A 16,972-nucleotide genomic window follows, 5' to 3' on the forward strand; every position below is an offset into this window, starting at 1 on the left:
AACCGCTGTCCTATATGTGTTCCATTGTTGACCAATTTGGCACATGACTATTTATAAACACAGCAGTTTAAAGGTGAGATTGTGAGAGCAACTAAAATATCTTAGTTTCTTGGTGTAAGTGCCACTTAAGTTACTCTGCAATTTATATTAATTATGTGAGAATTTTTCTTAGTTTTTATATTTTATAATCTTTTATTTTTAACTGCTGGTGACATTTACTTGTCTAGGACTTCATTATTTCCTAACATTATATCAGTGTCCTCTCCATCCTCTGTTGACCTAATTAAGCAACTCTGGACCTGTCTTTAAGATAGTAGGAAAGATTAGTTGCTGAGAGGCTTATCTCTAGTCAGCTAAAACCCACATTTTTAAGCCCTAGAAGCAAAAATCTTGTTTAGTTTCCCTGAGTTGTTTTCCCCAGATCTGTAAAAAGATACAGAATGTAGATCAATGCACTTCTTCCTTCAGAAAGCCTTACTGGAACCAAAAATAAATAAATAAATAAAATCAGCTGAACTAATTGGAGCCTAGAGATCTCATTGGTTTATGTTCTATTGTAAGCTCCTTAATCTTGTTACTGACTGGAACATAGCACTGGTGTGGCTTGTACCTAACACTGACTCAGTTAGCTGAGCTGTTTTCTGATACACATTGTTTTAAGGCTTTTACCTCAACCTGGGCTTTAAATTTGTTTCCTAAGTTGGAGAAGAGGCAAGCGAGAAATAAGTTAGTAGCCTTCTTTGATTGCCTTCTTTTCTTTATTTTGTGCTCTTATAAATATATTAGATTTTTTCCTAGTAATGAGTTTTTTTTTTCACTTCATTTTTTAATATTATGTATTTTTGGGGAACAATTGTTTGCCATTTTTTCTTCTAAAAAAAAGTATTAAAAATTACAGTGTGGGCTGGGGATGTGGCTCAAGCAGTAGCGTGCTTGCCTGGCATGTGCGGGGCGCTGGGTTTGATCCTCAGCACCACATAAAAATAAAATAAAGATGTTGTGTCCAGCGAAAACTGGAAAAAAAAATTACAGTGTATGGTTACTTCTAAAAATATCCCCAATAAATACATTTTCTTTTGACTCCAGTTGATTTTAAAATATCTGTAGATACCTTCTAAGCCATATTTTTTTCCTTTTCTTCAGATCTCTGACATCTTATAAAGGTGTTATATAGTTATATGGCATATTAACAGTGTATATTGTGTTCAAGTAGCACATCTGGGCTTACATTAGTTCAAGGTTAATAAATCTAAATGCTTTGGCACATGAGTTTTCCTTTTGGTAGTTGATACTGCTTTGGCTTTCCTCTTCATTATACTATGATAATTTTGGCAGTGTACAATTTATGCTAATGAACTCTTGAGTTCACATGACCTCCTAATGGTGATGTGGAGATATTCATGTTATCCTCTTGCCCTTTTCCTTTCTGTCCTCCTTTTGCCAAGGAATAGGGCCTCTTCTTTTTCTGGATCCTGTTTCTTTTACTTTATCCAAGGCACTTCTCTTTATAACATACTTATTTCCTTTAATCAAAATGTCTGCCTCTGCATAATAAGCTTGCTCTAATAATTCTCATCTTTGAAAATGTTGTCTTTCATTCCCCTTGTTACGACTTCACTTTCTAGTTACCATTCATATATAAATTTCTCAGATCTTCACCTCCCACTTATTCCTTGTTATTTTTTTTTTAAAAAAAAGACAAGCCTGTAGAAAACTTGCAAAAATAGTAAAATAAATTCTTTATACTTTTTACCTGGATTCAGTGATGAACCTTTTATTTTTATCTTTTTTTCCCACATTTATCTTATATATATAATATGTAGTAACAAATTTACTATGTATATTATATATCAAATTATTATTATGATTGCCTTCTTTTGAGAGAAGTTGCAGTAATCATAGCTTCTTACCTCTAAATACTTCTGCTTATATCTAGTAAGGAAAAGAGTGATTCAGGAAATTTAACTTTGGCACAGTACTAATAATATTTGACATATGGGCTAATACAGATTTTTTTCCCAAATGTCTCTAAAGATCTTTATAGAATTTTATTTTTCCTCCAGGATCATGTGTTTCTGTGTTGCATTCAGCTGCCGTGCCTTTTACTTTCTCCACCCCCCTCCAATGGTTCTTCACATACTGTTCAGTCTCCTTAGCCTGCCTTTGTCTTTTGTAGTGTTGACATTTTCAAGAGCAGGACATTTGTATTTCATTTGGGTTTGTCTGGCTTATTTCAGTGGATTCAGGTTATTTATTCATTCATAGAGCATCTGATGAATGATGCATTCTCCTCAGTGCATCACATCAGGAGGGGTGCATGTTTTCAGTTTTTCCCATTTTTGGTGGTATTTGATTACTCTGTCAAGTTGATATCTGGGAGGTTTTTGTGTTGTGAAGTCATCTTTTTTTTTTTAATTTTTGTAACATAAATGGTTTGTATAGCGGTATTTTGAGACTGTGCTTAGCCTAGTCCCTATAAAATCGAATCAATTTCATTTTAACTTTGGCTTCTGTCAAAATGACAATCACATGTGCTAAATTCAGTGTGCAATTTTTTTATTCTTTGCCTCAGCAGCATTTCTCTTAGTTGTTTTTAAAACATTTTCTTGTTTTATTTTGTGTCAAAAACTCATTGGGCAGTGTATCTATTACTCCTCCTATTACTACCCCTCTTCTTCCTGTCCTTTTGTTTGTTTATACCAGGGAGTGAACCCAGGGACTGTTACCCATTGAGCCACATCCCCAGCAGCCCTTTTTATATTTTATTTTGAGATGGGGTCTCACTAAGTTGCCTACTGAGGCTGGTCTCAAATTTGCAATCTTCCAGTTTTAGCCTCCCTAGTCACTGGGATTACAGGCGAGCACCACTGAACCCAGTTCTTCCTATCCTTTAAATGCAGAGTTGGACAGGGTATGGTCCTTGCCTTCCAACCACTCTCTTTCCTTTGCTGATACTCATTTTCATGACTCAAAATAACTTATACCTGATTCTCTCCTGTAAAATTCACACATGTGAATGTTGAAATATTTTTTCAGTATATTTTCTACTTATTCCTTCTCACACTTTCCTATGTCAGCAAGTGAAAGAAACTTAACAACTCAGTGCTTCCTGTTTTCTACCTGCCTCCCTTAATTTCTGATTCCTCTAATTAGGCAGTATTCTACCTGTAGATTGAACCACTGAAGCAACCTCCTAATTGGTCTCTGTGCTTCAGAAGTTGACCCCTTCAGTCCATTGTTGACACACAGCATCTATACAACATAATCTACCTTATGCCATTTGGGTGCTTCTAGCCTTACCCTGATTTTCCATTTTATTTAAGGTAAAATTTAAACTTTTATAAAATTTTGCATAATCTGATCCCTACTGATGTTTTCAATCTCATTTCATCTTTCCCTTTACTATAAGAACTTTACCTTGTAGTTCCTCAGAATATCTAAAACCCTTAGGGTTTATACTTGTTGATTCTCATTTCAGCTATACTCTTCTCCCTGATGATTGATCACATTGCTGCTGACTCTTCAGTAAACTGTCAGTTTAAATATTATCTTCTTGGTTATGTCCTTTAGACTTCTGTATTTAAGCTGAATTAGGTTCTCTGTTTTATTCTTTATCATAGCACCCCCGTTTCCATCAGTATATTTATTGCCATCTATAATGACCTGTTTCTTATTTTGTAGTCCCTCCTCTTCAAGACTTTATAAAGTTTCATGAATGCACACACTGCATATAGCTTATTCATATTATATCTATAAACATTTTGAGGTGTTAAATAACTTTAGAGGATCTGGCACATGATACTCAAATAATGAAAACGACAAGTAAATGGTTATTTTAGTGTCAGTGTATGCCTTTCAGAATAGAAAAAGTAGGACTAGCTGAAACTATCATTATTATTGAAATGAAAAGAATCTTTACTTACGGTACCTTAGCTAAAATTATCTGGCATGGGTCACCACTATAAAACAGATAAAGCTATGGACCCAAACCCACACAGATGGTAACATAAGTTAGAAGTAAGGGGCAGTGGGACTGATTCCAGATTAGTATGAAGTTTGTTTCCTTACCTAGTTTTGTGTTTCTTTGACCTCTAAGAAGGAGGGGTTGTTCACACTTTGATTTTATATTTTGACTAGTGACAACAAGTCAGAGGCTCTTAAATTATTGGTAAGGGATACAAAAAAGTAGGACATGACCCAAGTCAGATCACCATTTTGACTATACATGCCCTCATACAAGAACAAAGGAATACTAATACTTGAATTAGGAAATATACATAAATTTGCCAATTTCTTGAAGAAAAGTTGGGGATCATATGCTCCAATTACTTTTGACCATAAAATTATTATGGACTAATCTGCTATCATTTATTTTCCAAATAAATGTTCTCTATAGCTGAAATATTTAATGAAAACTTTGGACCAGATTTCCGAGATGAAGAGACTTTCTTTTCTGTATTTGCCATCTTCTTTCCTGCTGCAACTGGTATTCTAGCTGGAGCAAACATCTCAGGTGACCTTGCAGTAAGTACTTTAAAATATAATGTCATATGGTTTTAAAAAGTGGTATATGTATTTTAAAAGATAGATTTTTTAAAAAATTATTATTGTCTTCCAGGATCCTCAGTCAGCCATTCCCAAAGGAACACTCTTAGCCATTTTAATTACTACGGTGGTTTACATAGGAATTGCAGTGTCTGTAGGTAAATAGCCTTCCAATTTTTATGTGTCTTAAGTTTCATAATACACAGTATAAATATTCTCATATATTTTCTAACTTCTAGTTCAAAAGTATTTCCATAAAAAGACATAGTTGCCTATTATAATTTTAAAGCAGTTCTAAGAAAACTAGTGGTGTCATTTATACTCAGGCTTGGTGTGGCTCAGTGGTATAGTACATGCTTCGCTTGGATAAGATCTTGGGTTCGATCCCCAGCATCATGGGGAATAAAAACAACACAAACTCCAAAACTCACTGATTTTATGATATGAAGGTTTCATCATATTTCAGCTTTGCCACATATTACTGATTTATTGTGACATAATAACAGAAGTATATTTGTAAACTTTGTTATTTACATCAGTGTAACTTTGAAATTTCTCTAAACAAAAGTTAGAAATGCTAATAGTCATTATCATGATAAGCTGAATTGGCATTTAAGGATTTTTAGATTTCATTTATCATTAATAATCCATAAATAAATCTCATTAATTTTGAAAAAAAAAATGAATTCATATATTCATATATAGAGAGAAAGACATATATACACACACACACACACAGGTTTAGCAAGCTTTGTGTTTTCCTTTAAGTTCCCAGCATGCTTATACATTATATGTAAGCTAGCTTAATAAAATTTAGCTTTAAAGAATGATTTAATTGATTATGTTTCAACTTTTTAAATAATTTTATTTGTTACAGATGAATATTTTCTATTTTTATCTGACCCCCTAAAACTGCTAGCACTTGTATTTATTTCATACTGTGTATATTAGCCCTTGGAACAAGGGCAGTTCCTTTTCCCTGATGTTCAGTAGCTGGACCAGTAAAGACAGCTTCTGTATCACTGACTATATAACTGGTTTAAGGCAATAGAACCTTTTTCACCCCCAAAATTGCAGATTTAGAATTTTGGTACATGAAGCACATGAAAACATAGCTGCCATAGGGCTGACACATATCACAGGGCTCTGTACTCTCCCCATCCCCTGGTGGTTTCAGAGGGACCATTAGGGAAACATGTTTGCAAATTTGTTCAAAAGGTAGAAGAAGAAATTGAAGGATAAAGAAGTATGTAGTCTTTTTAGTCATTAAAATATTCTCCATCTCAAACTTAGTTTTCTGTTTAGTCCTTACTAAATGCCTATAATTTTTATCTCATGTATGATGATACTTGATAAAATGCTTCAGAAAGTATAAATACTAGTCTAAGGAATGATGATTACCATTAACTATATATTATGTGTTATTCAAATAAGTGTTTCAAGGTAACTTTTAAAATATTTTATTATGGAAGTTCTCAATTTTACAAAAAAGTAGACAGCATTCTCTAATAAGTCCAGTATAACAACCAACCAACTTCAAGAAAGTTAGCAAAACTTATTAGGACATGGTTAATCTTGTTTTATCACTCTGTCTCATGTGTTGTTTTAAAGCAAACTTCAGATGACATATATTTTCTTATTGTAAGGTTAATCATATTTGATTTGTTGTTGTTGTTTTCTTGTACCAGGGATTGATTGAACCAAGGAGTACTTACCCACTGAGCTACATCCCCAGCCCTTTTTATATTTTATTTTGAGTTAGGGTCTCATTAAGTTGCTTAGGGTCTCACTACATGGCTGAGGCTGGCTTTGAACTTGCATCTTCCTGCCTCAGTTTCCTGTGCCACTGGGATTATAGGTGTGTGCCACTACACCCAGCTCAGGGCAGTCATATTTGAGACAAAGGTTTAAATAAAATTTTCATTCAATAATATTCAAAATTTTTTCTCTCACAGAAGATTGATATTATTGGTCTCACCTTTGATCGTGCTTCAAAAGTGAAATATTTGGAATTTAGGAAAACATTTTTTTTCTATTTGGTCTATTTATATTTACTTAAAGACATCTTAACCAAATAGGCCATGAGATAATTTTACTAATGTACCATTTTCACAACTCCATTTATACAATTTTTAAGTATTTGTGTGTAAATACTATTTTTAAAAGGTTCAGTTTCATTACTTGTACACTGAAGACCATGATACTTTCCAAATTTGTTCAAAGTAAAGCTATCTTAACTGTAAATTCAGTGTATACTATATATCTTGTCAGTACTTTGATTTCTTTATGAGTAGATGTAATTCCAAAATCATATAGATTTTAGCTATTTTATTCTCTTGTCGCTGGTACTTCAGGTTCCTGTGTTGTTCGGGATGCCACTGGAAACATTAATGACACCATTGTAACAGAACTGACAAACTGTACTTCTGCAGCGTGCAAATTAAACTTTGACTTTTCATCTTGTGAAATCAATTCTTGTTCCTATGGACTGATGAACAACTTTCAGGTAAGTATTGAAGTTATATTATGCAGACAGACTGCTGTTAAATCTGACTATTCATAATATAGCTATAAATTACAAGGTAGGGACGTTGTTACCTTATATACTCCAAATTACTAAGTGGGCATAGAGAAAAATATGAAAAGGTGAAAAATCTAGGCTCTTCGTGAGGAAAAAGACCTTGAGGATAACACTTTTATAATAGAGTATAATTTATAGTGTGTGTCTATATGTAGTTTATAAGAAAACAAGCATCTGAAGCATCTCACATATAGTCATATTTGGGCAGTCTGTTTCTGGATTCTCCATATTCTGTTCCACTGAATTTTGTGTCTATCCTTCCAACAGTACCATCCAGTCCACTAGTTTTTTTCCAGTATTATGTAAATATAATAATAGAATAATTGAGAATCTGAATATATGTAGAACTCTGTATTATGTAGAATATGCAAATTTTACTGTATGGTTTCAAGCAATTAACTGCTCTTTTAGTAGTTATAAATATTGGACCCAATTATGTAATAGTTTGTGTTTTCTAGTCATAAGACTAGGCAAAATTGTAGGAATGAAAGAAAGTATTCATGTCCAACTAATGATTCAAGCCAGTTCTGACATTGATCTTGTGTATGAAAGGCACAGATGCTAGTCTTTGCCCAGTGAGAATGCCAGTCAGATTTGTGCATTGTTGCCTTAAAATAAAAAAGTGTGTTGTCTTTATCAAATCTAGTATGGACTCATTCAAGAAATGAGGAGTTTGGTGTAAGTAAAGCTTTTTAATTTTTTTAATATGTTATTTTATTTTTGTTGTGGTGGAGATTGAACTCAGGGACCTTCGCATGCTAGGCAAGTGCTCTGCCACTAAACTACATCCCCAGCCCAAGCTTTTTAATTTAAGTAATTTTTAAAAAATATATATTTTTTTAGTTGTATAAGAACACAATATCTTTATCTTATTTTTATGTACTGAGGATTGAACCCAGTACCTCAGGCATGCTACTCGAGTGTTCTACCACTGAACCATAAACCCAGCCCCATAATCTTTTTTTTTTTAAAGTACCTTGCAAAATGATACATGGTGGGGGAAAAATCCTGTGAAAATATAGATCACTTGTCTTTTAGAGAATGAAGGTGGTGGAAGAATATAACAAAGGAGTATGTTAATTGGAGTCTCCATCATAGTATATATACAGGCCACACTTTATAGTACTGTTTTACATGTAATTGCCTTTTTGTACTCTAGGGAGTAAATTGGAATGTTTGTCTTCAATTATTAATTTTATATGTAGTCTTATGTTTCTTATTCTATTTTCATTTTTTAACATCCTCTAAAACTTTTACTTACCATTGCCTAGTAACAGTATGTAAGCTTCTTTGTTCTGTCAGTTAAAGCCCTTTATCTTCTAAGTCCCACTTCCTTTTGTTTAGTCAATTCCAGTTATGGTATGAGTGTGTATACATGTGCATGCACAAGGGCTTACCGCACTCTGTTCCTTTGTTCAGTACCTCAGTTGACTTGCCGTGCGTCAATACACACAACCAATTTATGTCATTCATTTTCTTTTTACATTCCACATTAAATGCTTTTTGTCTTTTTTTCTCCTATTAGACACACAAAAAAATCTTGTTTTTCATTTTGATTCTATTATATATTGTGGGCAACACTGATAATAACATTATTTACTTTCAACATCATTATACTTGCTACTCATATTTCAACATTAAATTTTGGGCAATGCAGAGGGGATTGGGTAAATATTTAACTGGAAAACCAGAAACCTAGCTGGCTGTATAGTATAATATTTCTAGATGGTAACTAAGCACAGAACATTATTTACCTCAATTTAAAGCTGGGAAAATGTAATTTCTTTCACATTGAAAGCTGGAAGGTTATTATGATATATTGGTAGTATCAGTTTTGCTTTAGTCCAGCCGCATTGTATGTGTCATATTCTCTGTTCTTTTTTTCCATTATTTATGTCCTCTATTCGCACTTAATTTAGCACTGAGATCATTACAGATGTGTGGAATCTTGTATATATAGTTGAAGTTAGGGCTCTCCTAAAGGTAGAGTTGACAGTGCTATCTAATCTAGCTTTAATAATTATTATGATAAATAGTACTTAGGCAAAATAGATGGCATATATGAAACTGCTAAATTGTTATTAGAGGACAAAACAGAAAATCATCTTTTCAAGAGTTTTTCCTCACCAGGCTTCTCAGAGAAGTCAGTACTAACTGTGTCTTGAAATGTTAAGAATTCTTCATATTTAAGTCTATTAGAAGATACAGGGAAATACATTTTAAGTAAAACAAGATGGTTCATATACACCTGAAATCAGGGTTATGCCTCATGACCAGAAACTGCTCATAGCCAAATTTACATCTCTTAAAGTATTATAGTCAAGTTTATGGTAGTCATAAACAACTTTAACTTGATTACCTGCTTTCCTTAATGTCCTTGGCCTCAGTTATCATATTCTTAGTCCATGTAAACAAAAGGTAGATCTCCACTAATGAAGTAATGTATCTAAGTGATGATCACCATTCACTGCTGGGAAATTTTTATAATGAATGGATCAGGCTAACAATGCTTGAATCTACCTTGAATACTTAAACAGCAGTCTTTCAGTTATATTTACTAGTTGTTTATATTTTGCTAAATGTTTTATGTGTCTGTATTTTTTCTTCTCAATTATGAGAATAAATTATAGATATCACAACATAATAATCTTGAAATTAAGGCATTCTGTGCAAGCACAGTACTTTTTTCCCACTTAAGAAATTTAACATTGATGATATACTCTTATTTCACTTGTCCCAGTAATATCATTTATTTTTTTCCAACATTTGGTTATGTTACTTAGTCTATGGTAGTTCTTAGCCTGTCTTAACCTTTATGACATTACATTTTGAACAGTCTGGCAAAGATGCTTTGCATTGTATTCCTCATTTTGGATTTATCTGGTTGTCTTCTCATGATCTAAAGGATTAATCCTTTTTGTCATTGTTTAAGAAATTTAAAAAGGTATTCACTAGGAAATATTTGAACACAGAGAAAGCAATATAATGAACCTAATGTACAAATTGCCCAGCTCCAAAAGTTATTAATGCATGCCTAGTTTTTGTTTATTTTTAAATCCACATCCCAGTCAGTTTATTTGGGAGCAAACTGAAGACTTTATATCATATCTGTTCAGCTGGAATATTTCCATGTTTAACTCTTAAGGACTTATTTTTTTTTAAATAATAACCACAATACTATCTTAACATCACAAAAAGAAATTATCTTTCTGATGGAAGTTCTTATACCTCAGCATAACTGTCTACATCTAACAACCAGTTTACTGAAAATACAGAGATGACAAACACAGGTTAAACTTAATGGAAATGTAGGTAGCAAACTCCAGGGTGTAGGCTTTCTAGAGGAGATATGGCATAAAAACAAATAAATAAAATGAAAACGGAGTGTGAACCTGTAGATTGAAAAAGACCTGAGATACATCAATCAAATAAATGTAATCCTTTTGGATCCTGATTTGAATAAACTTTTAAAAGGTCAAGAAAAAAGGGATGATCGAGGAAATGTGAATGCTGACCAGATATGGTATTGTTAAGAGATTAATTTTTTAATCCAGGACAGTGATATTGTCATTGCAGTTTTCAAAAATCTTTACTTGTTAGAGATGAACACTGAAACATGTATGCACTAAATATCTGGGATTTTTTTGTAAAATAATTCAAAGACTGACTTTGTATTGAACATTAATTGTAACCTGGTGCTGGATAATTGGTGATTCATTATAAACTTCTTTGTGTCATTATGTGTATTTGAAATTTTACAAAATTTAGGAAAACATTTTAGGATTAGTGGTAAATCCAATTCAGAAATTTGTAATGCAAATTATTATTGCACAATGTTATTGTTTACTATCATCAAATTATACCCAGAATTGTCTCATTTATTAGAGTAATAAAATTGTGACTACATATTCTTTTTCATATTATTTTTAAGACTTATTTTTCTTTTTTTTTTTTCTCGTCATTTTTATTTAAGGTAATGAGCATGGTGTCAGGATTTGCACCATTAATTTCTGCAGGTATCTTTTCCGCCACTCTTTCTTCAGCATTAGCATCTCTTGTCAGTGCTCCCAAAATATTTCAGGTAAGTATTTTCATATTGCAAGCTTTATTGAAGAGGGAGCTAAGATAAAATTTTTAGTTTGGGATTGTTAATATTTTTAAATTATTTGCATCTGTCAACCTGAAGTATATGATACATACATGTGCACATATTATGGTATACATTTTATGTATAAGATGCACATGTTTATACATTTTGTGCATTTATTCACTATCAAGGTATAGTAGTCTTTGAATTGTTCTTTTAGAAATGATGATGGGTTTGCTTTTTGACAAACCTAGCATAAATTTTCACAATCTTTACCAAGAATTAGGAGTGTAATCTAAACCATAAATCAGTGGTGTAAGGAAAGGGCTTTGGGGAGTGGCTCAATGGTAGAGCACTTGCCTACCACATACAAGGCCTGTTCAATCCCCGAGACTACAAACATATTGGGGGAAAAAAACATAATAGAGTTGACAACACCAATGTAAATTATTTATTTTACAAATATTTGAATGCTTAATATGTGCCACAGATAGTTAACTGCTAAGGTTATAATGATAAATATGATGAATATTATTTTCCTTTGATGGACATTCAACATGGAATAGGAAATAAATACTTTTTATTATGAATGTATGAAAATTAACTGTTGATTTTACAGCCTTGTTCTTAATATTATAATATAACCAGTAAGTACAGTAAAGATATAGAATATATTTCTTAAAACAGAGTTCAATGATATTTTAAGAAAAGTGGTTAAATTTTATGAGGATTTTTATCTGTTTAGAATTTAGTCTTGGTTTTCTTAAAGTTGTTACACCTATGCCATCCTTATCAAGTTGGAAAACTTCTGTTTTATTATATTTCTATTTTTACACCTGCTTGTCTGATTATTTATTCATAAATAGAAGAATTTCAACATGGGAATGGGGGTAAAACAGAGAAAACTTAAGAGGTAGTCTAAACTAGTTACCATTCCAATATTTGAAATGTCTTAATCACTTTCAAAATTTGTAGGTAAAGCATCATGAGAAAATAGAGAAAGAGGATTGGGATTAGAAACTTGGGTTCCTTTCCTGATTAACCTATTGAAACTGTAAACAAATTGTTATCTAATTTTGATATATTTTAATGTTTGCTTCTTTTTAATCAGGCTCTTTGTAAGGACAACATCTACCCAGCTTTCCAGATGTTTGCTAAAGGTTATGGAAAAAATAATGAACCTCTTCGTGGTTACATCTTAACATTTTTAATTGCACTTGGATTCATTTTAATTGGTTAGTTATATAAATGATGTGTTAATATAGAGCTTGGCCCATTTGTATGTAGAATTAGCTCTTAACAGTGAATTATTAAATTATTAATAAAGTATCACTTTGCTTGGTACATTCTATTAATTTCTTTCTAATCAAATGAAATAATGTATAAAGTACTACAGATATTATTGTTCAGTAGATTACTCCTGAATTTATTACCTTCTCTAAAAAGTCCTCACTGGGGCTACAAGGAGCTCCTAGATTTTCACAGAAGCAATAAAATATATGACTGGGGATGTGGTTCCTAAAAGATCAGATTGAAGAATGATAGATACAGTTTATTATTTATGTAAAATTCTTTTAAAAACACCCCAAATAGTACTTTATAATGCAAGACTATATATGCAAAGTAAAACTATATTATATATGTCTGATAATATATATATTGATCAATTTTTCAGTATTCCATGTATTGATCAATTTTTTATTATTCCACACATTACTTGCAAAATCTCCAAGTGATAATTACGTTTTTGAAAAATGTTTATAAATATATTTGTCTTTGATTTCAGAGAAATCAAAACTTAAAAATAGTTTTAAAGTTGGCATGTGTGGAATTGGTTTTATCATATGTATATGATTGGAAGGAATATGCCAAGTTTGGAATAGTGAGATATAAAGAGGGTTTCAACTGTGTACATATAATTCCTGAAAGTAAAGTTTATTTTACATTTATGGCAAAAATACTATTAAATCTAGATAGTGACTATAGAGGTGTTCATTATGCTATTATCTAAATGTTGAAATATTTCATGATATTAAAGAATTTAAAAATGTCTGTTATTCTGTTTCTTTTACAGCTGAATTGAATGTTATTGCTCCAATTATCTCTAACTTCTTCCTTGCATCATATGCATTGATCAATTTTTCAGTATTCCATGCATCACTTGCCAAATCTCCAGGTGATAATTATGTTTTTGAAAAATGTTTTATAAATATATTAATGTCTTTGATTTCAGAGAAATCAAAAGTTAAACATAGTTATAAAGTTGGCATGTGTGGAATTGGCTTATTAATAATCAGTTGTGATTTATAGTTAAATCAAGTTAAGGTTTCAAAGATCTCTTTATCATGAAGTTTACTGGTAATATTCCTTTTTTTTTTTTTAAAGAGAGAGGGAAAATTTTAATATTTATTTTTTAGTTATCGGCGGGCACAACATCTTTGTATGTGGTGCTGAGAATCGAACCTGGGCCGCACACATGCCAGGCGAGCACGCTACCACTTGAGCCACATCCCCAGCCCCGTAATATTCCTTTTTAAAAAAAATTTTCGGGGGTTGTATTTGGACACAATACCTTTACTTTATTTATTTATTTTTATATGGTGATGAGGACTGAACCCAGTGCCTCACACATGCTAGATAAGTACTCTACCACTGAGCTACAACCCCAGCCCTTGATAATATTCTATTTATTATTTTCAAAGCATTTAAAATATATTGTGAATTATCTATTTTTTCAAGTCTTTTTGTACTGTTTAGTTGATTCTGTTTCAGTTCTAAGAACATTGTTATGATGTAGTTAACCTTTTACAAAAAAAAAAATGGTTTTCTTAATACTGGGGATTGAACCTAAGTCCTCACACATGTCAAGTATGCACTCTACACTGAGCTTCATCCTCATCCCTCTAGATGTTTTCGAGTCTGGTGGAATTCTAACATAAGGTGGCCTTATTAACTGAAAAAGTATATGGAACTTTTATAAACTGTGACATGAAATCATGGGTAGAACTGATAGAACAAAAATGTTGTTCCTTCTGAGGATCTAAGTCTCCTTAATAAAAATGTGTTAACATAGAGCTTGGCCCATTTGTAGTATTAGTTCTAAATATTGAATTATTAAATTATTAGCAATGTTACTTTGCTTGGTATACTATTAGTTTCTTTCTAATAAAATGAATATATAAAATACTACAGATACTATTTCTCATTAGATATCTCCTGAATTCCTGGCACTTTAAAGTGCTCTCAGTGCAGCAGCTACAGTCATTTTGTGTAGACATACATATGTGCCATTATATAAGTAGATGAGGAATTCAAATGACTTATTTATCTATTTATCATTAGGATGGCGTCCTGCATTCAAATACTACAACATGTGGATATCACTTCTTGGAGCAATTCTTTGTTGTATAGTGATGTTTGTCATTAACTGGTGGGCTGCATTGCTAACATATGTGATAGTCCTTGGACTATATATTTATGTTACCTACAAAAAACCAGGTTAGTAACCTTTTCTATTTAGTATTTGTATATTTGGAAAGTATTTCAAGTAAAAACTAAAATACTTTATTTCTAAGTACACATAGTTTTTTGTTGTAATTTTTTAAATACATGGAATTTTTGTTTTGTTCTGTTTTGAGATTTTTGTTTTTGTTTTAGTATAGGTTTTTGTTTGAACCAGGAGTTGAAATCAAGGCTGCTCTACCAAGCTACTCCCCTAGCCCTTTTTGTTTTTTGAGACAGGGTCTAAGTTGCTCATGTAGTCCTTGAACTTGCAATCCTTCTACCTCTGACTCCAAAGTATCTGGGATATAGGCAGGCACATACATATGGAGTTTTAATGAATAATTACCTTAGACTATTTCTGTGCAGTTTTATTCTTATAAATTTTTAATCCTATTTATAGAAAAATAATAAATTAATATCATTAACATTCTGTGGCACTCTATATATGCTAAAATTACTCTTTGAAAGAATCAGGTTTGGGTAGCTTCTGGCCTATTAAGCACATGTATTTCCTGTATTGATCTTACAGCTATAGGAAGTAGGACAGAATTCACAAAACACTGGATGACATGCTGTCTTTCCCAGTAGGTTACTATGTGGCAAGGAAAAATGGACAAATATATTTTAACGGGGAAATACTTTAATGATCATGTTTTCCATATTGGTAATGGTTATGTATATACGCACAAGATGATGATGTCTAGGATATATTGGAATTACTCCAGAATATAGAAGAAAAATCTAGCAAGAAAAATTTGGAAAGTTTAGACCTTTAGCTATATAAACAGTTATTCTAAATTGTTTTTTTGTTTTGTTTGGTTTGGTTTGGTTTGGTTTGGTACTAGGGATTGAACACGGGCATTTGACTACTGAGCCACATCCCCAGTCCTATTTTGTATTTTATTTAGAGACAGGGTCTCACTGAGTTGCTTACCCCTTGCTATTACTGAGGTTGGCTTTGAACTCACGATCCTCCTGCCTCAGCCTCCCCTCCCAAGCCATTGAGCGAGCATCACTGTCCCTGACTCTAAATTGATTTCTTTATTCTTAAAAGGCTGTTTGAGTTGTGTATACAATGTATCTACAGTATTATCATCTGTCTTTTCTAAATTATACTTTAAATGCAGTTCTAGTTAAGATGCTTATAGTAGTAGTGTCATGCTATATTAAAGTCAAGTATAGTAATTTATTTTAGCAATTGCCTTTTTAAAATATGAAAGTATGTTTCAGTGTGAGTCTCAAATTGGTTGTTGAGACATAATCATTGGCGTTATGTTACATGAATATTGTTTTCCTATAGATGTAAACTGGGGATCATCCACACAGGCCCTGACTTATCTGAATGCACTTCAGCATTCAATTCGACTTTCCGGAGTGGAAGACCATGTGAAAAACTTCAGGTAGGTGATACGTTTACATGGAAACATTTTGTGTTAGCTAGCCAGCCCGATCTTAATTCAGCAAGATATTCTGTTATTCCATAAAATTTCTCCAAAAGAATAGAATATTATTTTTGGACTTGGGCAACTGAATTATTTAAAACCAAATTGTATAAGAAAAAAAGTTATTTACCTTAGTGTTACGAAAGTTTTGGAAGTTCCTTTTTTTTTTTTTAATGAATCAAATAAGTGCCTTTTATTTTTATTTATTTTTTTAGAAAGAGAGAGAGAGATTTATTTATTTATTTTAGTTTTCAGTGGACACAACATCTTTGTTTGTATGTGGTGCTGAGGATCGAACTCCAGGCCTCAGGCATGCCAGGCGAGCACACTACCACTTGAGCCACATCCCCAGCCCTGGAAGTTCCTTATTTGAAAACGTCTAAGTGATAGTTTTCATAAAGTAAAAATTTTTCTCTCAGTGGCCGTTTTAATATTATATTATAAATTACTTTATACATAAAAATTCATAAAGATTTTCGACATTATTTTGTAATTTCACTGAAACACTAAATATATTTGTTATTCACTTTCTCATCAGTGACTAACTGAAAACCAGTTGTAATAAAGAATCAATTCTTTACAATAAAGAGAACTCTTATTTTTCTTAATAAGACTTTTATCTTTATAATCATGTATCAGTCATCAATATAAAAACTATCCTTTAATACATTTCTTGTAATTGATGACAGATTCAGTTACTAAAGAACTATTGATATATACTTCTTTAAATCTAGAAATATTGTTTATTATAATGGATTCTGAGAAATTACAGGTTAATATGTATACTTGGCTAAAACTAAGTTTGTTGTTTTC

The 16,972-nt window shown here is 32.0% G+C and overlaps 1 protein-coding gene across 2 annotated transcripts in view; it reads left to right on the top strand.

The window, feature by feature from the left end:
* The window catches only part of Slc12a2 (solute carrier family 12 member 2), a 100,706-nt gene that overhangs the window by 52,252 nt on the left and 31,482 nt on the right, over nt 1-16,972 (top strand). For both annotated transcript variants that reach the window (XM_046460150.2, XM_046460149.2), the window contains exons 8-15: nt 4,397-4,524; nt 4,619-4,703; nt 6,900-7,051; nt 11,100-11,207; nt 12,325-12,448; nt 13,288-13,389; nt 14,556-14,711; nt 16,018-16,117. In XM_046460150.2, coding sequence (XP_046316106.1) covers nt 4,397-4,524; nt 4,619-4,703; nt 6,900-7,051; nt 11,100-11,207; nt 12,325-12,448; nt 13,288-13,389; nt 14,556-14,711; nt 16,018-16,117 — 955 coding nt within the window. The remainder of the gene's footprint in view (nt 1-4,396; nt 4,525-4,618; nt 4,704-6,899; nt 7,052-11,099; nt 11,208-12,324; nt 12,449-13,287; nt 13,390-14,555; nt 14,712-16,017; nt 16,118-16,972) is intronic.

This window comes from Marmota monax, unplaced genomic scaffold, assembly GCF_021218885.2.
Source record: "Marmota monax isolate L192 unplaced genomic scaffold, Marmota_monax_Labrador192_F-V1.1 WCK01_AAM20220418_F8-fsc00006, whole genome shotgun sequence".
In the NCBI taxonomy this organism is placed as follows: Eukaryota; Metazoa; Chordata; class Mammalia; order Rodentia; family Sciuridae; genus Marmota; species Marmota monax.